An 18,250-nucleotide genomic window follows, 5' to 3' on the forward strand; every position below is an offset into this window, starting at 1 on the left:
TTAATTTAACTTTAGTGCACAATTGAAAGTAAGTATTTTAAAGTGTGAATTAAAGTGCAATTTAAGGACAGTTTGGGACTAGGTTTGGGACTAAGTTTTTTGGAAGCTTTCTAGACTGTCATTCCTAGCAGGGCATCCACAGAAATTTTTAACCTATTTCAACTAGCAAACAAGACATTAGAGTTTGTTTATTTATTTATTTAAAATAGTGCTGATCAAGAGGAAAAAGCACTTTTAATTTACAAAGCCACACTTATTCTAAACAACATGATGCTATTTCAGCTAGATTAGGAAGCATTATCTACTCAAATTCTTGTTGACAGAATTCAAAATAGGGGGTTCACTAATTTACTTCATTCAGAAGTCTCAAATAGACAACAAACTTATTTTACAATTGCCTCAGCATTTTAAAACCATTTATTTTTCTTTTTTTTTTCTCCCCGAGATAGAAAATACTGCTTTGTTGTTCTTAGCATAATTCTGTTTAATAAGATTATGCTGAAAGAGAAAAAAAGATGTTTATTTCAAAATAGAAGTTGAGGTACATTGAAAAAGCAGTTGAAAGGAGGACTGTTATATCACTGATAAAGCCCCAAAGTAGGTACTGAGCCTTATGTTGATAAAATTAATTGGAAAAGTGGCAGGAGTTGTTAAGATGAATGGCAGGATAATAGGTTTGGGTTGTTGTTTTTCTTTTTTTTTTTTTTTTTACCTAGATAAGATGGTTAATGCCGTATTTAATAAAGGTACAATAAAATAATTAATGGTCTTCAAAGACATAAAGATGAATAAGAACTAGAGCTACACAGTAAACAATGAAAAAAAATGCTTCTCAAATTTGGATCCTTTTTGTTCCATCTTTGAACTTCAACTATGATTAATTGAAATTTTCATATGAATTGTGATATTATGGATATTTCATGAGAAGGAGGGTACGAAATAACTTACTTTCTTCTTCATCAATTATGGAGTGACTACTTTTTGACTGATAGACACTTACTATGAAGTAAAAGCAGCAACTTTTATTACATACACAACTTTTGGAAAGCATAATTTTGAAATGATTGCTTAGCACCCAAGGGCAAGAATAAAAGCATGTCCATTAATCATTTTAACAAGGCTAAATAAGTTGCTGTGCAGTTTTTAGTATTAGCTGTTGATGTTATCATTAAATATAATGTCTGAAACTTGAAATCTATTAAAATAATAGTTAAATTGTTGAATCATTATTATTAGTATTATTTTATGCAAAAGACACACAATGATCCTTCAGTAAGATTTTACAAAGGTAAAATATTGGGATTGGCCATTTCCAACCCTGGTCTCTGTTTTCAGCAAATTCTGAGTGTCCCACCAGAATTAGTTTCTCTGGTTTTTAATTCTACCTCCTTGTCCATTTCAGGTTTTGTTCAGTAAATCATTATAATAGTGCATGTGGAAGGTGTATATGAAGATGAGTGTGTCAATATCTTTACATTGATCTAGATGAGGTTTTGGCAGAACATTTGTAGCACTTGGAGGTTATTTATTTTGAAAATTTGCATGGTTCTTGCCTTTTTCCAAGTGTTTAAAGCCTGTTTTTCATTACCTTAATTTCCTGTAAATGTCCTCAGCTAATCTTCGTAGGCAAATTACCTTTTATTCACAACTCCCACTATGTTCTCATATGTTTCCATGTATTGAGGGGTTTTTTTTCCCCTTTTATTTTGTTTTATATGTGAGACTATTTTGCTTTATCAGATTGTTTCCAGTTCATTTGGGCTAGTGTTTTATCAGGTCTTCAATGATGTAATAAATTATTCCAAACCCTTACTGTATTGGAGTAATACACTGCTATTTAGCTTTGGGGTTTTTGGGTTTTTTATATAGCTGATATACTCACTGGCTACTGTTCAGTCATTTCAACCCAAAATTTAATGGCTTGAGTTAGTTATTCTTAAAGGATGCACCTGGAAAAATGGAAAAAATGGCTACAGTGTCTTTAGAATATATGAGGAGTTTGAGTTGGAACACTAGATCTAAGAACCTGTTTGAGTGGTTGTTTTGATATTCTTGTTGATAATCAAATAGGCATGAACTCTGGGGGGTGAAATTTAAACTCATGAGAGTTTAAGATGATGTCAGATGTACACGATGGACAGTGTTCCCAAAAAGGGGGGAATATTCAAGGAGCTGGTGCTCTTTTTGGCTCCTTCTGTGGTTGAATTAGCACAAGCTTTGTGTGTTCCCTGCCTGTGGCACAGCCGGTCCTCCTTACCCAGGAGACTGCAGCCAAATTTGTACCCAAGTTTTTGCTACAAGAAGATGAATACTGCCTTAAATGCTTTTAGAACTTTGCTTATGTGCTATTTGTAAAATTCTGGGTGTACGTCACCTTGTTTAAGTAAATGTTTATTATAACCTTTCTATGTCTCATGCAAGTAAATGTTTATTAATTCTTCCCATACTTGAATTTACTATGAATTTAGAAATGTGAGGTGATTGCAACTTGATTGGTGAAGTTCAAAGACTTGTTGGCAGCAGTTTGATAAGATCATAATAAATCCTGCTGAATCATAATGTTTTTGTTTTTAGCTCCAGGGTTTAAGCCACAATGTTATTTTCACTTTGGATTCTCTCTTAAAAGGAGACTTAAAAGGTGTTAAAGGGGTAAGTGTTGCAAACTAAATTATTGTTTCATGTTCATCTGCCTAGTGACTGTTTTCCTTTCACTCATGAGAGTATTTCTTACGTTGGCATTTTTTAATATTCTGTATTTAGTTAATGTTCTGTACAAAGAACAAAATTGGCATGACTGCAATGAAATCTTGAAAACTTCATTGTCAATTTCTGTGTTAACGTGCACAGGAAAACAATAGTTTACAAGATTCAAACCCAATATTTTTTTTCCAACTGCTGTCTGAAAAGTTATGAAGAAAACAATATTTTTATTGCTATTTATTACTTGATAACTACAAACAAAAAGTTTAAAAATGTTCTAAGACAATTTTCTATTTCCTAAGGACCTCAAAAAGCCTTTTGACAAAGCCTGGAAAGATTATGAAACCAAATTGTAAGTATTTCTCTCCTACTTGGCTTTGTTTTGTGTGGTGTTAGGATTTTTTATATTAATTACTAGTGGTAATTTTGTTTTTATGGTTATTGCTATTATTAAGATAATAACTATTGATTGTTTTCCCCAAGTAACATACAATCTAGAGAACAGAGTTGAAGGAAGGGCAGTTTCATGGCTCAATAGCTCATGGCTCAAAATATACAGAATTTGGTAGAGGAGCTAATCTTCACAATGTCTTCTTTGATACTTCTTAATTATTACTTTTTTCCCTAAATAATGCTAGATCACATTTTAATAGAAGGAATTCTCTAAAATGTTTTCCAATTAAAATTTCAGCACAAAGATCGAAAAGGAAAAAAGAGAACATGCGAAACAGCATGGGATGATAAGAACTGAGATAACAGGAGCTGAGATAGCAGAGGAAATGGAGAAGGAGAGGAGGCTCTTTCAGCTGCAGATGTGTGAAGTAAGAAACAAATTTCAGTTTCTAATTGCAACACCATAACTCATTATTAACAGACTTTGTGGGTCTTGAAGGTGGTGAAATCTTCTTTGTCGTTTAATGGGGGCAGAGAGAGGAAATTATTTCAGTGTGACACAGTACAGCAATATAAACAATTATTTTAACAACTCTTTTACAAAACTTGGCTTCTTTTTTGTTTTATTCTTTTCCCCTGTTTTTAGATTATTGTGGGAAGGTTCTTGGGCTGAAAATACACTATGGAAATATTTCTTATTTTATCAGGTTTATGGTTTTAGCAGTATTTTGATATCTTTCTTCCAATATGCTTTCTGAAGCCTTCTAAAATTTCTAATAAAGTGATAAATCTTAATGATACATTAGTTCCATAAACCCAAATTTTTATACTAAAAGTTCTTTTTATTACATTGTAGTGGGGATTGCTTAAATTCTACAGTGTTTGTTCTTTCAGAATATTTCGGTAATGACTACAGTGGCATTAAAAAAGGAAAATCTTTGGACAATTGTAAAGGATAAAACTTTTTCCTTGAACTTGCTTTATGTTTTGGGGTGTTTAAATCTTATGAAGTGGCCAGATAAACTGTTACCTGTTTTAAAGTTGGTTTAGCAGTGGTGGACTGGTGTTTTATGGGTCAGCACCCAAGTTAAACATAGAGTTTAATTCATTGAGCAGATGATACTTTATTGTTTGAAAACTGTTGAAGATTGTGATACATGATTATCAACATGTTTTCCATTGTCTATGCAGTATCTTATTAAGGTTAATGAAATCAAGACAAAAAAGGGTGTGGACCTTCTGCAGAACCTTATTAAATATTACCATGCACAATGCAAGTAAGTGCTGCAATGCTTTAAGCTTCAATTACAAATTTCTTTTTTGCACAAGATTTTGTTTCCCTTTGTTTGAATGTATCAGGGCTTTTTTCATAATTGTGATGTGCCAGGTATCTGGATCTTCCTTTTCTGAGGCTGTAGATTTCCAGTAGAGATTTGAGAGTGAGTTTGTGGGGCGGGGCAGTGATAGAGGCCAAAGGAAAACCTTGCATATTGCATACAAAAAATAATTTTATTTCTTGAGACATAGATCTAGAATGGATTTCTAGAAATATCTTGTTTATTCAAATTAATAATTTTTAGTCTTTATGTAAATTTTAAAAACACTATGGAAGCCAGCAATTTCTTTATATTTCCTTGAGGTGAAACTGGTGAGATACAACCTTGGCATCAGTAGAACCACAAAGACAAACACACAGGAAGTTAAGTTAAATACAGAAAAAAGATTTTAGAAATTACTGTAGGAGAAGCATGTTGGCTAGATTCTCTCTGATTTGGTATTTGCTAAAGTCACAATGGTGTATCTCCACTGGTGAAAGATACTGTACTTTAAACTACCAGAAAGGGGCTTTTTTTGTTGGGGTTTTTACTTGTTTAATTATTTTCTTCAGTGTTGAACATGAAAGAAGCTGGATATGTTTTATTGGTTTTGCTGTTTTTCACCACAAGACAATGTACTCTGTGTTATTAACTTGATATATTCCTGATAAATCAAAGTATTTTTTCATTCCAGTTTCTTCCAAGATGGTTTGAAAACAGCTGATAAACTTAAACAATATATTGAAAAGTTGGCTGCTGACTTATATAATGTAAGTTTACTTACAAGAGGCTTTAGATCTGAAAATGAAACTATTTTGTTATATAAGTACATTTTAAATATAACTACAAGGATTTATATTTCATTTGCATCTTATAAATGAAAAGTGTTACTTGAAACTGAACATAGATGGAGAAAGACATCTTGACTGTTAAACTTCATATGCAGTTTTTAGAGCTATTAGGAGAAGTAGGTTTCATTCTACTAATTCAATCATACATTATGATAAAACTACTTTTAAGTGTGGATATTGGAATCAGCTTATATTATTAGCATTAATTTTAGTACCATTTTCACTTTTTAAAACCAAACTACTTAGACAGCACCAAGGTTTTAAAAATAATTTGTGATGTTCATTGAAAAGTAATAACATGGAATCAAAGATCACTTGTCACCCATGTGGTTTTGTATTCTATAATCGGAATTACAGTAATCCCATTTGCTATTGTCATTCGTTGCTAAATTAATTTTCATTCCTTAAGTAATCTATCAAACTTATTGGAGTTATTTTAATATTTCAGAGGAAAATTTAGTTGCATTAGATATAGTAAGATATTACAAAGTAACAGAAGGAACAGTGCATGTCGGGTTCTATATTCATTTTAATTTGCTTTTCAAGCAATAAATACATATAGAAGGTAAAGATATAATAATGGACTGCTCCATGAAAATAAACTCAACTATTACAAAAGCACAAAATAATTGAGCTGGTTGTTCAGGACATCTGAAATGGTATATTGAAATGCATAAAACATTAAAGTTGCATCCAGAAAGCATCTAATGGCAATCTTTTTCTATAGATAAAGCAGACACAAGATGAAGAAAAGAAACAACTTACAGCTCTTCGAGATTTGATAAAATCTTCTCTGCAGCTTGATCAGAAAGAGGTATATAATTTAAACATGCTATTCTTATATTCAGAAATTGGTTTAATTAATGTTAAATTTGTGCAATTATTGGCTCAAAAGAGTTGGACTTTGAGCATTATGACAAATCTAATATTTACAATGTTCAACTACATATCAACAAAGTGTTTTTACACTTGTTTTCTGTTTCCTTTTTATGTACAAAAAGAAATTATTCTCTTTTTTTATGTATTTTCTTAACGTACTGTAAGAAGAGTTGTAATGGGTCAGATACATGCTTTTCATCTACTCCAGAATACTGTCCTTGACAATGATAAGGAATGATTGTTCAGGGAAAAAAAATGAGGAGAAGGGAAGCACACTTCCATCTTGTGCTCTGATAATCCTCCAGCCAGTTGGTGTTCAGGATTTTCCTGACCCAGGGGATTCCCAAGGCAGAATGAGAACCAGAGACTTGCCTTTAGCTGTGGTTTGCACGTTGGAGTTCATCTGCTAACTCACATGGATTTTGTGCTGTTGTTCTCCTTTCCAAACTCCTTTTGCTAATAGTATATAGTAAGGAAGAAAATTTGCTATTTAAACAGCAGGGGCTGAGACAGATGGGGCAGTTAAAAAGTAAAATTCATCATCAAATGCACTGATATCTGGTATCCACTGCAAAAATGGAGGGAAGCACATATGATGTCTACTGCAGATGTTCTGGAATAGTTCTTGAACTAGGAGCTAACATAATAACACACATTCCAGCTTTTACCTGAGATAATACTGTGACTCTTCAAAATCATATGCTTGAGAGAAATACTGAATATCCCATGGTGACAGTGGCTGTTGGGAGGGTCAGTGTAGCTTTCCTTCAGTTTCCTTACCCTCTGTTCAGTTTTCTTATGGGTGTATACATTCACATTTAACAGATGTCTGTTATTAAATATGAATTATAACTAAACATTAGACAGATGCCATTCTGCTTAATATATATGATCAACATTATTGCTAATATATATATATATATTTAAATAATTTACAACCAGGTCACTGAGTCAGCCACATTTCTGATGCCAGTTAATAATGGGTCTTGAGAGTAAAATGCAGAGCAATAAGCACTGGTACTTCCCCAGAATACCCTCCCAGCAGTAGCTTGACTGCCTTGGAAGTCTTTGAATTTTTGCAGTTGCCTAACATAAGTGGTGTAAACCATCCACTTATGTTACAGCTGTGCCTTTCCCACCATGGCTGCATGTTTTATGGAAAAATAAAATCTTTCCCTTTTTATTTATTTAGATCTGCATACTCTATCTGAGTCTGTGTGAATTTATGATACCCTCACTAGATACTTTTCTGAACTTTTTTTTCTTTTTTAATTTTTTTTTTTATTTCTCCATATAAAACCTTACATTGACTTGCTTTTTGGCCAGAGGAAGTGTGTAAGTTTAATCATCTGTAAAGCTATAACCATGTCATCCTGTTTCTGAACCTTCATGATGAGCTCACAGTATCTTATTCTCCTCCTCTGCATCACTTGGCATTTTTTTATGCTGATCTTCACCTGTCATTTGTTGCCAAGCTACTCACTAACATTGAGTTCCTGAGAAATTCTTCAGTCAGCCTTTCTTGAGTATCCTGAATAATTTAATAGCATCCAACAGAATTTGACAGTTTACTGTTCGCCCGTTTTTTTTATTGTTTGTGTTAGACACCCACCACATGTGCTGGCACAGCTTTCTGTGAAACTCATTTGGCTGTTTCATGCTTTTAACCTGTTACCTCACCTTAGGACTTTCCTCTCATCCTGTGGCAATGTAATTCTTTCCCTGTCATAAGGAAGAATAAGTGCCCATTGAAAGTCCAGGTACACTGGATTAGTCATCATTTACTTACTGATCCTTCCAGGAAACTCCAGGAAATGTTTGTACATAACCTCTCTGTTCAAATGCTGCCCTGATTTTCCAGTGTATGTAATAATACTCTTCAAAGTAGTTTTCATTAATGTCCCTTCTGTGGTGTGAAACTAAACAGTCTTTACTTTCCTGGAATTCTTTTGGAACTTTTGAAAAATAGAACTTTAGTAACTGGGGCAAGTATTTTCATGGGCTGTCATGTAATTTTATAGATAGCCCAGTGTGATTATGGCCACTGTGTGCAGATGTGTGACTTGAAATTAGTAAATAAACTAATGTGGAATCACAGTTAATGAGGAATGATGGACAAGTAATTCCTTACAGTGGTGTTTGTTTTTTTTTTCTTTTGAATGCTTGCATACATAACAGGTGCACATCATATAGCAGACAAACCTTGGCCAGGAGGCTATTTTTCCTGCCATCTCTAATCCCATCATTCTGAAGGACAACACAGCCTTACAACACACTCTACATGCTTTTCATGCTTTTTAGAATTTCTTTCATGGCACAAATGCTAACAGGAGTACCACAGAGCAGCTTTGAATAGATCCCAATTTACTGTAAAAGCTGCCTGTTCTTTCTAGTGCTCAGTTTTCCCTTATCTCATACTTCACAGTCTTTCCTGATTCTCGGTTTGGTGGGTTTTTTTCCGTTCCATCTCCAGTGTGCAAATGGACTTACCAGATCTCTTCCATAACACTTACAGAGCTTTCCAGACAGGCATTACTTTCGTCATCTAAATCACTCTGGACTTAGTTCCTACTCATTCTTCATCAGGAATTGATTCCCAACACACAGAGCAGCAAGATTTACTCTGCTCCCATGTACCTTTTCTTCCACAAGAAAATTTGGGAAGCAAAAAAAAAAAAAACCATCTCCTCCTCTCCTGGATAATGCATATGTTGTTGAGTTCATGCTTCTTGATAATCAGCCAGTTCTTGGAAATAAAGTAGGACAAATGGGTGGATGCTCTTCAGAAATGTATTATGCATTCGTGGCTGCATATGGTACAGTCCATACAAGTCAAGTTTCAAAATTGCTCATAGATTATTTTGAGGCAGAGTAACAAGCGAAATATAATGTTTGGATTTTTGGTTACCTATTTTCAGGATATGTAGTAAAAATACTGTGTTTTAGTGGAAAGAAACCTTGTGGGTGAGCTGTGGGGTAAGGCTCTGTAGCCATGCAGAGTCCCCAGGCAGGTGCAAAGGATTGCAAAAAACTGGCCTTTTTTAATCAGTTAGGCCATTATCAGTTACAGAGCTTTAAATCATAATAAACATAATTCAAGCAACCACCATACACCATGATGGGAACACATGATGGTTCCATGACTTGTCAGCTAAGTCACTTTCCCCTATCCTTCTCTGCTTAACTGAAGTAGCAGCCTGAGCCATGATTTTACAGGCCTTCCTTTCGTAATGTTTTACCTATAAGCAAGAAAACCTCATCTGAAATATAGAAGTAAAGTCAAATATAAATGTGAAGTTGAATTTTGAAACTTGAATGCATGTAGAAATAAAGTATCTTCACAGGCATCACCAAAATAAACTGTGCAACTGTTCTGACTGTAATTACAGTGTGGACAAATTGTAGGACTCATGAAAAACTCCGTGTGTATGTGTGTATATATAATATAGGTATATTAAGTTATAAATATAAAAATAAAGTGTTTATTTTTAAGAGAATTGAAGTTGTGTCCTAGAATAAAAAGGAGCGGTATTGTGATTCACAGATATCCTGGCAAATCACAGGAGAGAGAGAGAGAAATACTGTTATGAAAGAATCTGCTGTTTTGATAAAATAACCATTTGATCACATTGATGTTCATGTTTCTCTTTCAAAATCAGCATGAGGACTTTGAGTCATGAGATTCTGCTATGTGACATGAGTCAGCGTGTAATGATGCCAGCAGAAATTGAGGAGCTTGATAAAACAATGTGTTCCTTAGGTATTCAGTGTTTAATCCTGAAGCAGCATGTCAGCATTCATTACTCCTTGGTTAAGAGACAGCCAAACCTGACACGGCTGCAGTTTTTACCAGTCAGCCTCCATCAATGTGTATATCCAAATCTTTAAGTACATAAATCTGGACTTCGTTATTGGGACAGATGGCCTGGTGGATTATGATTAAGTATACATTTTCCCACTCATATTAGTGCATTATAATCTCATCACTGGGAAATTGATGGATTAATGGAATTACTGAAGAACATGAAATGAATGGGATTTTTTCTAGTGGATTTGTAAAAAAATCAGAAGTACTCTTACCAAACATTGCTTTGGCAGGGAAGCAATTGGAAATAATAAAATTGAAGCCCTGGTTGTTTATAGTTAAAAGTTTATTTGACTGAGAGAAGGAAATTGAAACCAGTGATTCCTGTCCAGATTGTAAATTCTGCCACCTTTAACCTCTTTAGAGTTGCTATGAAAAGTGAGACATCCCAACATTTTGGAGGTCTCATAATGCAACTCCTGTTTACTCTTTCACTTTTTGAGGTGTTTATTTAGCATTATGGGCATCTGTGATGACCTCACCGATTTTTGTAGCATATCTGTCCTTTCATCAGTAAAAAAATATTACTGTAATCGCTGCAATTATCTGGTTTCTGGAGAAGCACATCTTGACTGTGTTGAATCATGGGCTATGCAGCAATGCCAGTGCTGCAGCCCCATTGCAGGAAGTACCATTGACATTGGCTCTGCTACAAGCTCTGTTTCTTGTGGCCACTGTTGGGACAGATTCTGTTACCTTGTGCAAGAATTATCTAATTTTGGAAAATCATTATGGTTTATGGCTTTTGGAAAAAGTATTTTAATGAATACTAGTGTACTTTTAATTGTGTAAAGCATCTGATCTTGTATGTTGTGAAATGCTCTATCCTAAGAAGCTTAAAATTTAAAAGAAACTGGGCCTTTAATACAGCCTTCTGTTCCCTATTTTCGTCTATTAATTATTGCTGCAAATTAACTTAAGATCATCAAGTTGAATGTAGCTAAGTTTTGGACTCATGTTTTGTGTCTGTTTTGTCAATTTTTTCTTTACAATTCGATTTCCCCAAATCTCCATTTCATATGCTACTTGCAACAAGAATTATATCTCATTTTGTTCTTTCCTATGCTAATACCAGCAGAACCCTAATTCCAATGGGGATTTGAAATTTGCTTTTAACAAATGAGCTGCTGATTGTGGTGGTGTGAGCACTGCTGGCAGCACCCAGCTCACAGGAGCCTCTGTGCTGCTTCCAGCCACAACTGCCAATTTTACCAAAGCACTTCTCTAAACTCTGTGGCAAACTTGTTACAAAATGAAAAACAATTGTAAGCACCCTGGATAAACCAAGAGGGAGTAATCTCCTATATTGGTTGTGGTAGTAAGAAACTCTTCTTTAGAGTGGAAAGGTTATTGACAAGGGAGTAATTGAACTTGCTGTTCTTTTGATTTCTTGGTTTTTTTGGTGGGATGTTGTCAAATGCTTTGCAAGGTATTGTTTCACAATTATATTTAAAAACAAATTGACGTGCCCTTAGTTATAGCTTTTTGCATACATTTGCAAGAATTAGAAGTTAACTTTGGGCCTGCCTGATCTTTTTCAATGGAAATTCAGAATTAGCTCCTATGGTGGAGGATACAATATAACTATCATTTTAGGCAATTTAAAGATTACAAAGATCAGAAGATATATTAAAATTTGATCCTGCAGTCATCTTAGTTGTTTTGTGAAGCCAATGTCATGTATGCCAGGTTGCCTGGAATTTTGTAATGCTATTTTGTTACTGGATGAGGCAAAACATCAATATGCCTAAAAAAATAGTTCTTTCCTTCTCTAGTAGTATCTTTAGAAAGGGGAAACATGGTTTTAACAATGGGGGTTGTAAAATTTCTTTTCAAGGAACATGTTTTTTTAAATGAATAATAATTCTTGTTTTAAATTATTTGCTTTCTCTTTCCTCTCTTGCTTTTGCCTTTCGTGATCGAAGTCTAGGAGAGTAAGTCAATGTTTTAATGAATTTGGGGGATTCTTTTTTCTGATGTGCTTGTAACAAGTTAATCTATTTCACTTAATTGTTTCACTAGATCAGGTCAAAAGTTATTTCAGCTGACTTCATTCACTAAAACTCCTGAATTATACATATTTTTATTGGGAAAAAAAAGTGATTATTAGCATTTGTCTTTCTTTATGTATGTGTTCCTATATATATATGCATGCTATATTCTGTTGTTTTCTTTTTTTATCTTAGCCTTTTACATTTTGCTTATAAGATTGTGCAATATTAAACATCTGTATTCTGAAAGTCTTTGTTTTGAGATGCCTATTTGCATCAAAGGCCCAATGTATTAATTAAATCTTGAATACGCATCTAGTTCAAGATGACATGGTGTAAAAGCAAGCTCTCTTATGAATGTAAACCATGCACTAGGAGTTCTCCTTTTTTAATCTTTATGAATTTGTGGTGTTGTAGAGAAAAAAAAAATAAAATAGGCTTAAAGGTTAGGAAAGTTTACTGTGCACATCAGGAGAACATTAATGTTGTGTTTCCCTTTTTCAGGATTCACAGAGCAGGCAAGGAGGGTACAGTATGCATCAGCTTCAGGGGAATAAAGAATATGGCAGTGAGAAGAAAGGTTATCTTTTAAAGAAGAGTGACGGGTATGTTCTGGTAGCACATAATAGTGAAATGTACTACTATGTTCAGGCTCTAATTTTAATAGCTTTCTACTGTGGTTGCTTCAGGCATCTTCTCCTAATGCATGTGCCACAAGTATTTGTGAGTTCCAAAGTTCAAGCCTAAACACAGAACTGAATTTAATATAGCAAATATAAAAAGCATGACAGACAAGCTTGAAAAAAATAAACATAGTTAAAAGAAAGTTATTGTCTTTATAACTCACTGTAAGATGATTAAGATCTCTCACAAATCTCCAAGTTTCTTTTGGTGAAGCATTTAGTAAAATTTTGACTGCATCTGTTTGTTTTTATAGCTAATAGTCTCAAAATTATAATGATATTAATGTGCTTTGAAGTCACATCTGTTTACTAAACTTGATCTGATATTCTTATGTAGGTTAAGGAAAGTATGGCAAAGAAGGAAGTGCACTGTTAAAAATGGAATTCTTACCATCTCACATGCAACGGTAAGTTATTTTTATATCCATGTATGAAAATAATAAATAGCACCATCCTTTCCTGGTGAATCTGTTGCTGCTAATGTGCTATTGCAAAAAAGGATGTTATTTCAGCTTCTGACTGTTGAAGTTTTATGAAACTGTAGCATATTAAATGAATTTATCAGTAGTTCAATAAGAAAATGGCAAATGTGTTGAACAGACTTGTTAATTAATACTTCAGATGGATTTGCTTATAAGGATTGTCATGGTGTATATGTGACCCACATAATTTGGGAAATAGGGAAGTATTTGATATTAGGTTAGAGACTGAGAAATGAGTGAATGTGTTTAGTATTTTGAATGCTTTCAGTAAAAAGTTTGAAATGCTGGGAAGTTTTGATCACAGTCAGTTCTTGGAATCAGGCACATACCTGAAGGATTCTCCTAGGAATGCTCAGTTGTGAGGTAGCACCAAGGTGATCATGGTGGGGCAGTGCTAAAACTGCCTTGTGGGAGTGTAATAGGAGCTTTTTGGAAACAAGCACAGGAGTTGCTCTTGTTAAAGAAGATGGTCCCATTTCCTCACCTCTTTTCCCCCTTTGCCCCAAATTCCATTGACAGCCCTCAATTTTTAAAGCTTACTGTCTCTACCAAGCCCAAATTCCTCAAAGATACACTTAATTATCATGTCTTAAGTGATTTAATTACAGCACAGAATATCAGAATTCGTATTTATCCTGAGTTCTGAAACTCCAGATCTTCAGCTTTCCACTTCCCTTTTAAAGTTTTAGGATTATATTTTGATTATTTTAAATGGGTGGAAACTAGGAATATGGGCATGCTGTAATGAAACACTGCATTATAGTTTTGCCATTGTTGATGAAATACAACTTAAAAATATTAGCATGTTGTAAATTTAAGGTTGATTCTCTTCATCCCTTTCTGATAAAGTGAGGCCATGCAAAATTTAATTTTGTTTAGATTTAGCAATTTGTCCATTTTGAGAGACCAAATCAGACCAAGTGCTGCTGCTCTCCAACTTTTTAAGGGTGGCTATGTGTGCATGTCCAAGCTTTAAGTTATATCATACATGCCCACTCCCCAGAACGGGAAAATAATCCTAAATCAATACATTTTTAAAATAAAATAAATTTTCTTTTTAGTCCAACAGGCAACCAGCTAAGCTGAATTTATTGACCTGCCAGGTGAAGCCAAATGCTGAAGATAAGAAGTCCTTTGATCTAATATCACGTATGTAGCAACTTTAGTACCATCTTGTATTGTGTGGGATTTCTGAAAATGTCATTGCAATGTGCTTTGAGTAGAACACAAGGCTAAAGCTCAAAGTTCAGGTCTGTATCCAGACACACACAGTGTCTCATGAGTGTTCAGAGCTTTAGTTCTGATGAGCAAATGGATGTAGAACCTTTCTCTTTGTAGATGTGGCATAAATAGTGTTTGTTTGTGACAAGCCGTGACATGCAGCCCGTGTTGGCTCCCCTAAGTTCAGAGAGATGTTAAACAGCTCACTGGAACATGTATTAGCTGTATCCACCAGGAAAGGAGAGAGACTTCTGGCTTCATCCTGCTTTTCAGTCATTGTTCTGCTTTTTGGGTGCTATTTGAGGGAATGAAGAAGACAAGAGACCCAATTTCTTTCTGTCTTATCCTACAGTAAAAATGTATTTCTCTTTGTCTGAAAATTGGTAGTGCCTTGTCTTCTCAGGATTAAAGCTCCTGTGGTTCCCCTTCTTCCCATTTTGGTCTTATACAGCAGGTATTTGTATCCAGTCTGATTTTAAAAACTTTTGATGAGCCAACTTCATGTTTTCAGACTTTACATACAGAGTATTAATCAATAAATAGTTTCAACATTCTATATTGAAAAGGACAGTCTAGGAAACCTTTGATGTGGGAGATAATAGCCACTTCATGTCTTCATCTGTTGGATAGTAAAAGGATTTTCTTGGCTCAACTGGAGGGAAAAAGTATATAAAAGGAACAAATTAATTTTGCCCTCTTCTCCTAATTATGTTTCAGTTTTGACTTCTGAAAGGGTAAAATTTGATCCAGGTGTTTATTTTTCTTTAGTATTTCAAAACTTAAGACTTTTAAAATACATGCAATTGGTGTGAATCAAAATTTACAGTTTCATCTTCCTTTTTTCCTTTTTTTAGAGTCGTTATCCATAGCTATGAATAAAGGATTAATGATGCCTTTTAAGAGAAATTGCTCTTGAAGACTTTAGCTGCCAAATGGGTTTTAGTACCAAATATGCAGACACATTAACTTTTATCATGTGCCAAATGCAAAGATGTATTTCTTTATTTCAGATAACAGAACATACCACTTTCAAGCAGAAGATGAACAGGAATACGTAGCGTAAGCATGTTTACATTTTTTCAAGTTTATTTTGCCAATAGAGATGTATAAAAATCACACATAACAGTGGAAATAATTTTCTCAGCTAATGCATAAGTAGTGCCTACTGTCTCTTTTTTTTCTGCTGTCATGAATCTGTAAATGTAAACTATTTTGTGTCACACTATAGAGCTCTTTTAAATCCTGGTAACTTTAAAACCAAAACTTAAGCCAAACCCAACTAACCAAAACCCCATTTAGATTGTAAATCCTGCCAGTACCTGTTTTGTGTGAAATGCTTGGGATGATATTGTAGATCAGATTATTAAAAATCAAATGAAATATTTTTAAATCCTTCTCATATCTTTTCTGTCAACCCTGTTCTGCAGTTACTTCTTTCCCTCTTCATCCTGCCTTTTCCTTGAAATGAAACATAATAAATAGATAGAAGATCTCCATATTTTCCATAGAAAATATCTACAGGCAGTGCACTTTTTCTTCTGTAGGCCTAGAAATAAACAGCAAAGCACATCTGAGATTTGTGTACTTCAGAATCCGGTGCTTCATTAGTGCATGTTTCCAATTAGATTATTTCCTTTTAAACAATCTTTCTTCCTGCTGCATCAGAATAATTTCCTGAGGACCATACACCACTGTTTTTCCCTCCTGTGTCACCAGATGTGTGCTGTGGATGTTGTCTAATGTTCAGCACCCAAAAGTTCAAGGAATAAAGTTACTACTGAAGAGGACAGCAAAGGCTACCTCATTTTTTCCTTAAATATGCACATTCTAGTAGAAGACTGTGTTGCTCCATGTGTATTTTAGAGGTACAGGGGATGTTTGTAGGGTGTTTCACTTGTTTGGTAGTGTTGGGTGGCATTGGCATTGTCAGCTAAACCTTGCAAGTCATGGGTGAGATAAAAGGGCTGGAGAATTCTTTGTCGTGCAGCTGTTTCCTTCTGGGCTTCCACAGGTTTATGTTGGCTCTTACAGTGCAAAGCTGACTTGCTAGTCATGATTACTGCATTCATCCTGTATCTTAATTTTTCTAATAATTTTCTTAGTCAAGAAGAAAATACCATTATTTCTTATGAGTCGTAAATTTTTGGTACTCTGCCATAAATCAATTTTTACTGTATTAGTTGGTTTAACAGGTGAAGTGGTTTGTTTGGGGTTTTTTTTGTCTTAACACATGAGCAAGGTAGGGCAAGAATTAATATCCTTCTTCTCAGAGGCAGATGAATAAATTTAGTTTAGCAGGCTGCCTGTTGGACTGTTTTGAAATTCCAGACTGGTTTTATTCCCTATTAGAAGCACTAAAATTTTTGTCTATCATTTTAAAGTCAAGTGGCTGAGAAAATTAATTGCTTTGGAATACAGAATCCTAGAATATCTCAAGTTGGAAGGGACCTTTAAGGATCGTTGAGGCCAACTCCCTGCTCCTCCCACTAAGGGTATTGTGGCTAAGGGTATTGTCCAGATGCTCCTTTAGCACTCACAGGGTTGATAGCCTGGCCATTTCCCTGGGGAGCCTGTCCAGTGGCCAACAACCCTGTCAGTGAAGAACCTTTTCCTGGTGTCCATCTGAACTTCCCCTGATGCAGCTTCATTCCATTTCCTCATGTCCTATCTCTGGTCACCAGAGAGGAGTTCAGCACCTCCTCTTCTGCTGCCCTCCAACAGGAGGAGGAGCCAGAATGAGTGTAATTGTGCTGATGGGAAACTTTTTTTCTTGTGCAGCCACTGAGTGGGCCCTAAAAAGCTTTATTATCTAAAGTGTCATGAGAACAGCACCCCTTGAATTTCCAGCCTTAGTGATTTAAGGGTGTTCTGCAGGAACCACTTGATGTAACTCCTCGGTTATGAGCTGTCATCCTCTTGTTTCAATGTCCTCCTGACTGGTGTAGGTGTGCCTCTCTCTTGGTCCTTTCCTCTTGTGTTTTGTCCACACAGTTTTAGTGCTGCCTCTCTTCTGTCCTTTTTACTTTGTGAGCCAATTGAAAATGTGTAGATTTTCGAATCACCTTTTTTTTATAGATTCACTTCTAAATAGAGAAAAATACGAGATTTATTTATTTTTATTCTAGTTTAACTGGTCTTGCATACATTTTCCTCCAGTAATCATTTTACACTGCTTCCATAAGTAGCTCCTCAAACTTAATAATAATAATGATTTTTACAAGGAAATTTTTTTAAAAAACATGCATACAAAACACTGAAGCCTACTTGTTACAGGCTTATTACTGCTCCCCCTCAAAAATTTCCTTCTGGCCAGTGCCATTCTTGATTTTTATCCAGACAGCTGTTTGTTGGCCTTTAATTACTTACTGACAGTCCCTAAGTTCTCAATGGATTATTAGTTTCTCTAGTAGATAAAGTACAATTGTTAGGGGGAAGGGGAGTGTGAATAGTGCATGTAAATATATATTTTTGTGTAGATTATAGGAAAAGTAACCTGATTTTTTTTTTTTTTTTAACAAATACAGTTGCTTTCTGGGGGGTTTTTTTTGTGGTTTTTTTGTGGGGTTTTTTTTTTTTTTTTCAATAATTGTGGATAAGGCCAAGCTTTGGGCATGATGAGCTTTGGGCTCTTTTCTGTCCTGTTTTTGAAGGTCAGGAGCATATCCTTACCTGCAGGAAATGCCTGGATTATAAAAAAAATGCTAGATTTAGAAAGTTTTCTATGAAGAAACAGATATCTAACTTCAGTCTAGTTTTTAACAGCAGTCCTCAGCCATTTTTCACCTTGGAAAGACTGAGCTTGAAGGCATTGATACTGTCTGATGCTTTTTCCATACCAAAAAAAGAGTTATATATCAATATTTGAAAAA

At 34.7% G+C, this 18,250-nt stretch overlaps 1 protein-coding gene across 3 annotated transcripts in view; it reads left to right on the forward strand.

Moving 5' to 3' along the window:
• The window catches only part of ASAP1 (ArfGAP with SH3 domain, ankyrin repeat and PH domain 1), a 145,658-nt gene that overhangs the window by 84,242 nt on the left and 43,166 nt on the right, over window positions 1-18,250 (forward strand). For all 3 annotated transcript variants that reach the window (XM_083865935.1, XM_083865936.1, XM_083865937.1), the window contains 10 exons: window positions 2,575-2,649; window positions 3,003-3,052; window positions 3,392-3,521; window positions 4,285-4,370; window positions 5,104-5,179; window positions 5,988-6,074; window positions 12,500-12,600; window positions 13,016-13,085; window positions 14,222-14,309; window positions 15,392-15,440. In XM_083865935.1, the coding sequence (XP_083722061.1) occupies window positions 2,575-2,649; window positions 3,003-3,052; window positions 3,392-3,521; window positions 4,285-4,370; window positions 5,104-5,179; window positions 5,988-6,074; window positions 12,500-12,600; window positions 13,016-13,085; window positions 14,222-14,309; window positions 15,392-15,440 (812 nt within the window). The remainder of the gene's footprint in view (window positions 1-2,574; window positions 2,650-3,002; window positions 3,053-3,391; window positions 3,522-4,284; window positions 4,371-5,103; window positions 5,180-5,987; window positions 6,075-12,499; window positions 12,601-13,015; window positions 13,086-14,221; window positions 14,310-15,391; window positions 15,441-18,250) is intronic.

Source organism: Zosterops lateralis (assembly GCF_965231275.1).
Source record: "Zosterops lateralis genome assembly, chromosome: 1".
Taxonomy (NCBI): domain Eukaryota; kingdom Metazoa; phylum Chordata; class Aves; order Passeriformes; family Zosteropidae; genus Zosterops; species Zosterops lateralis.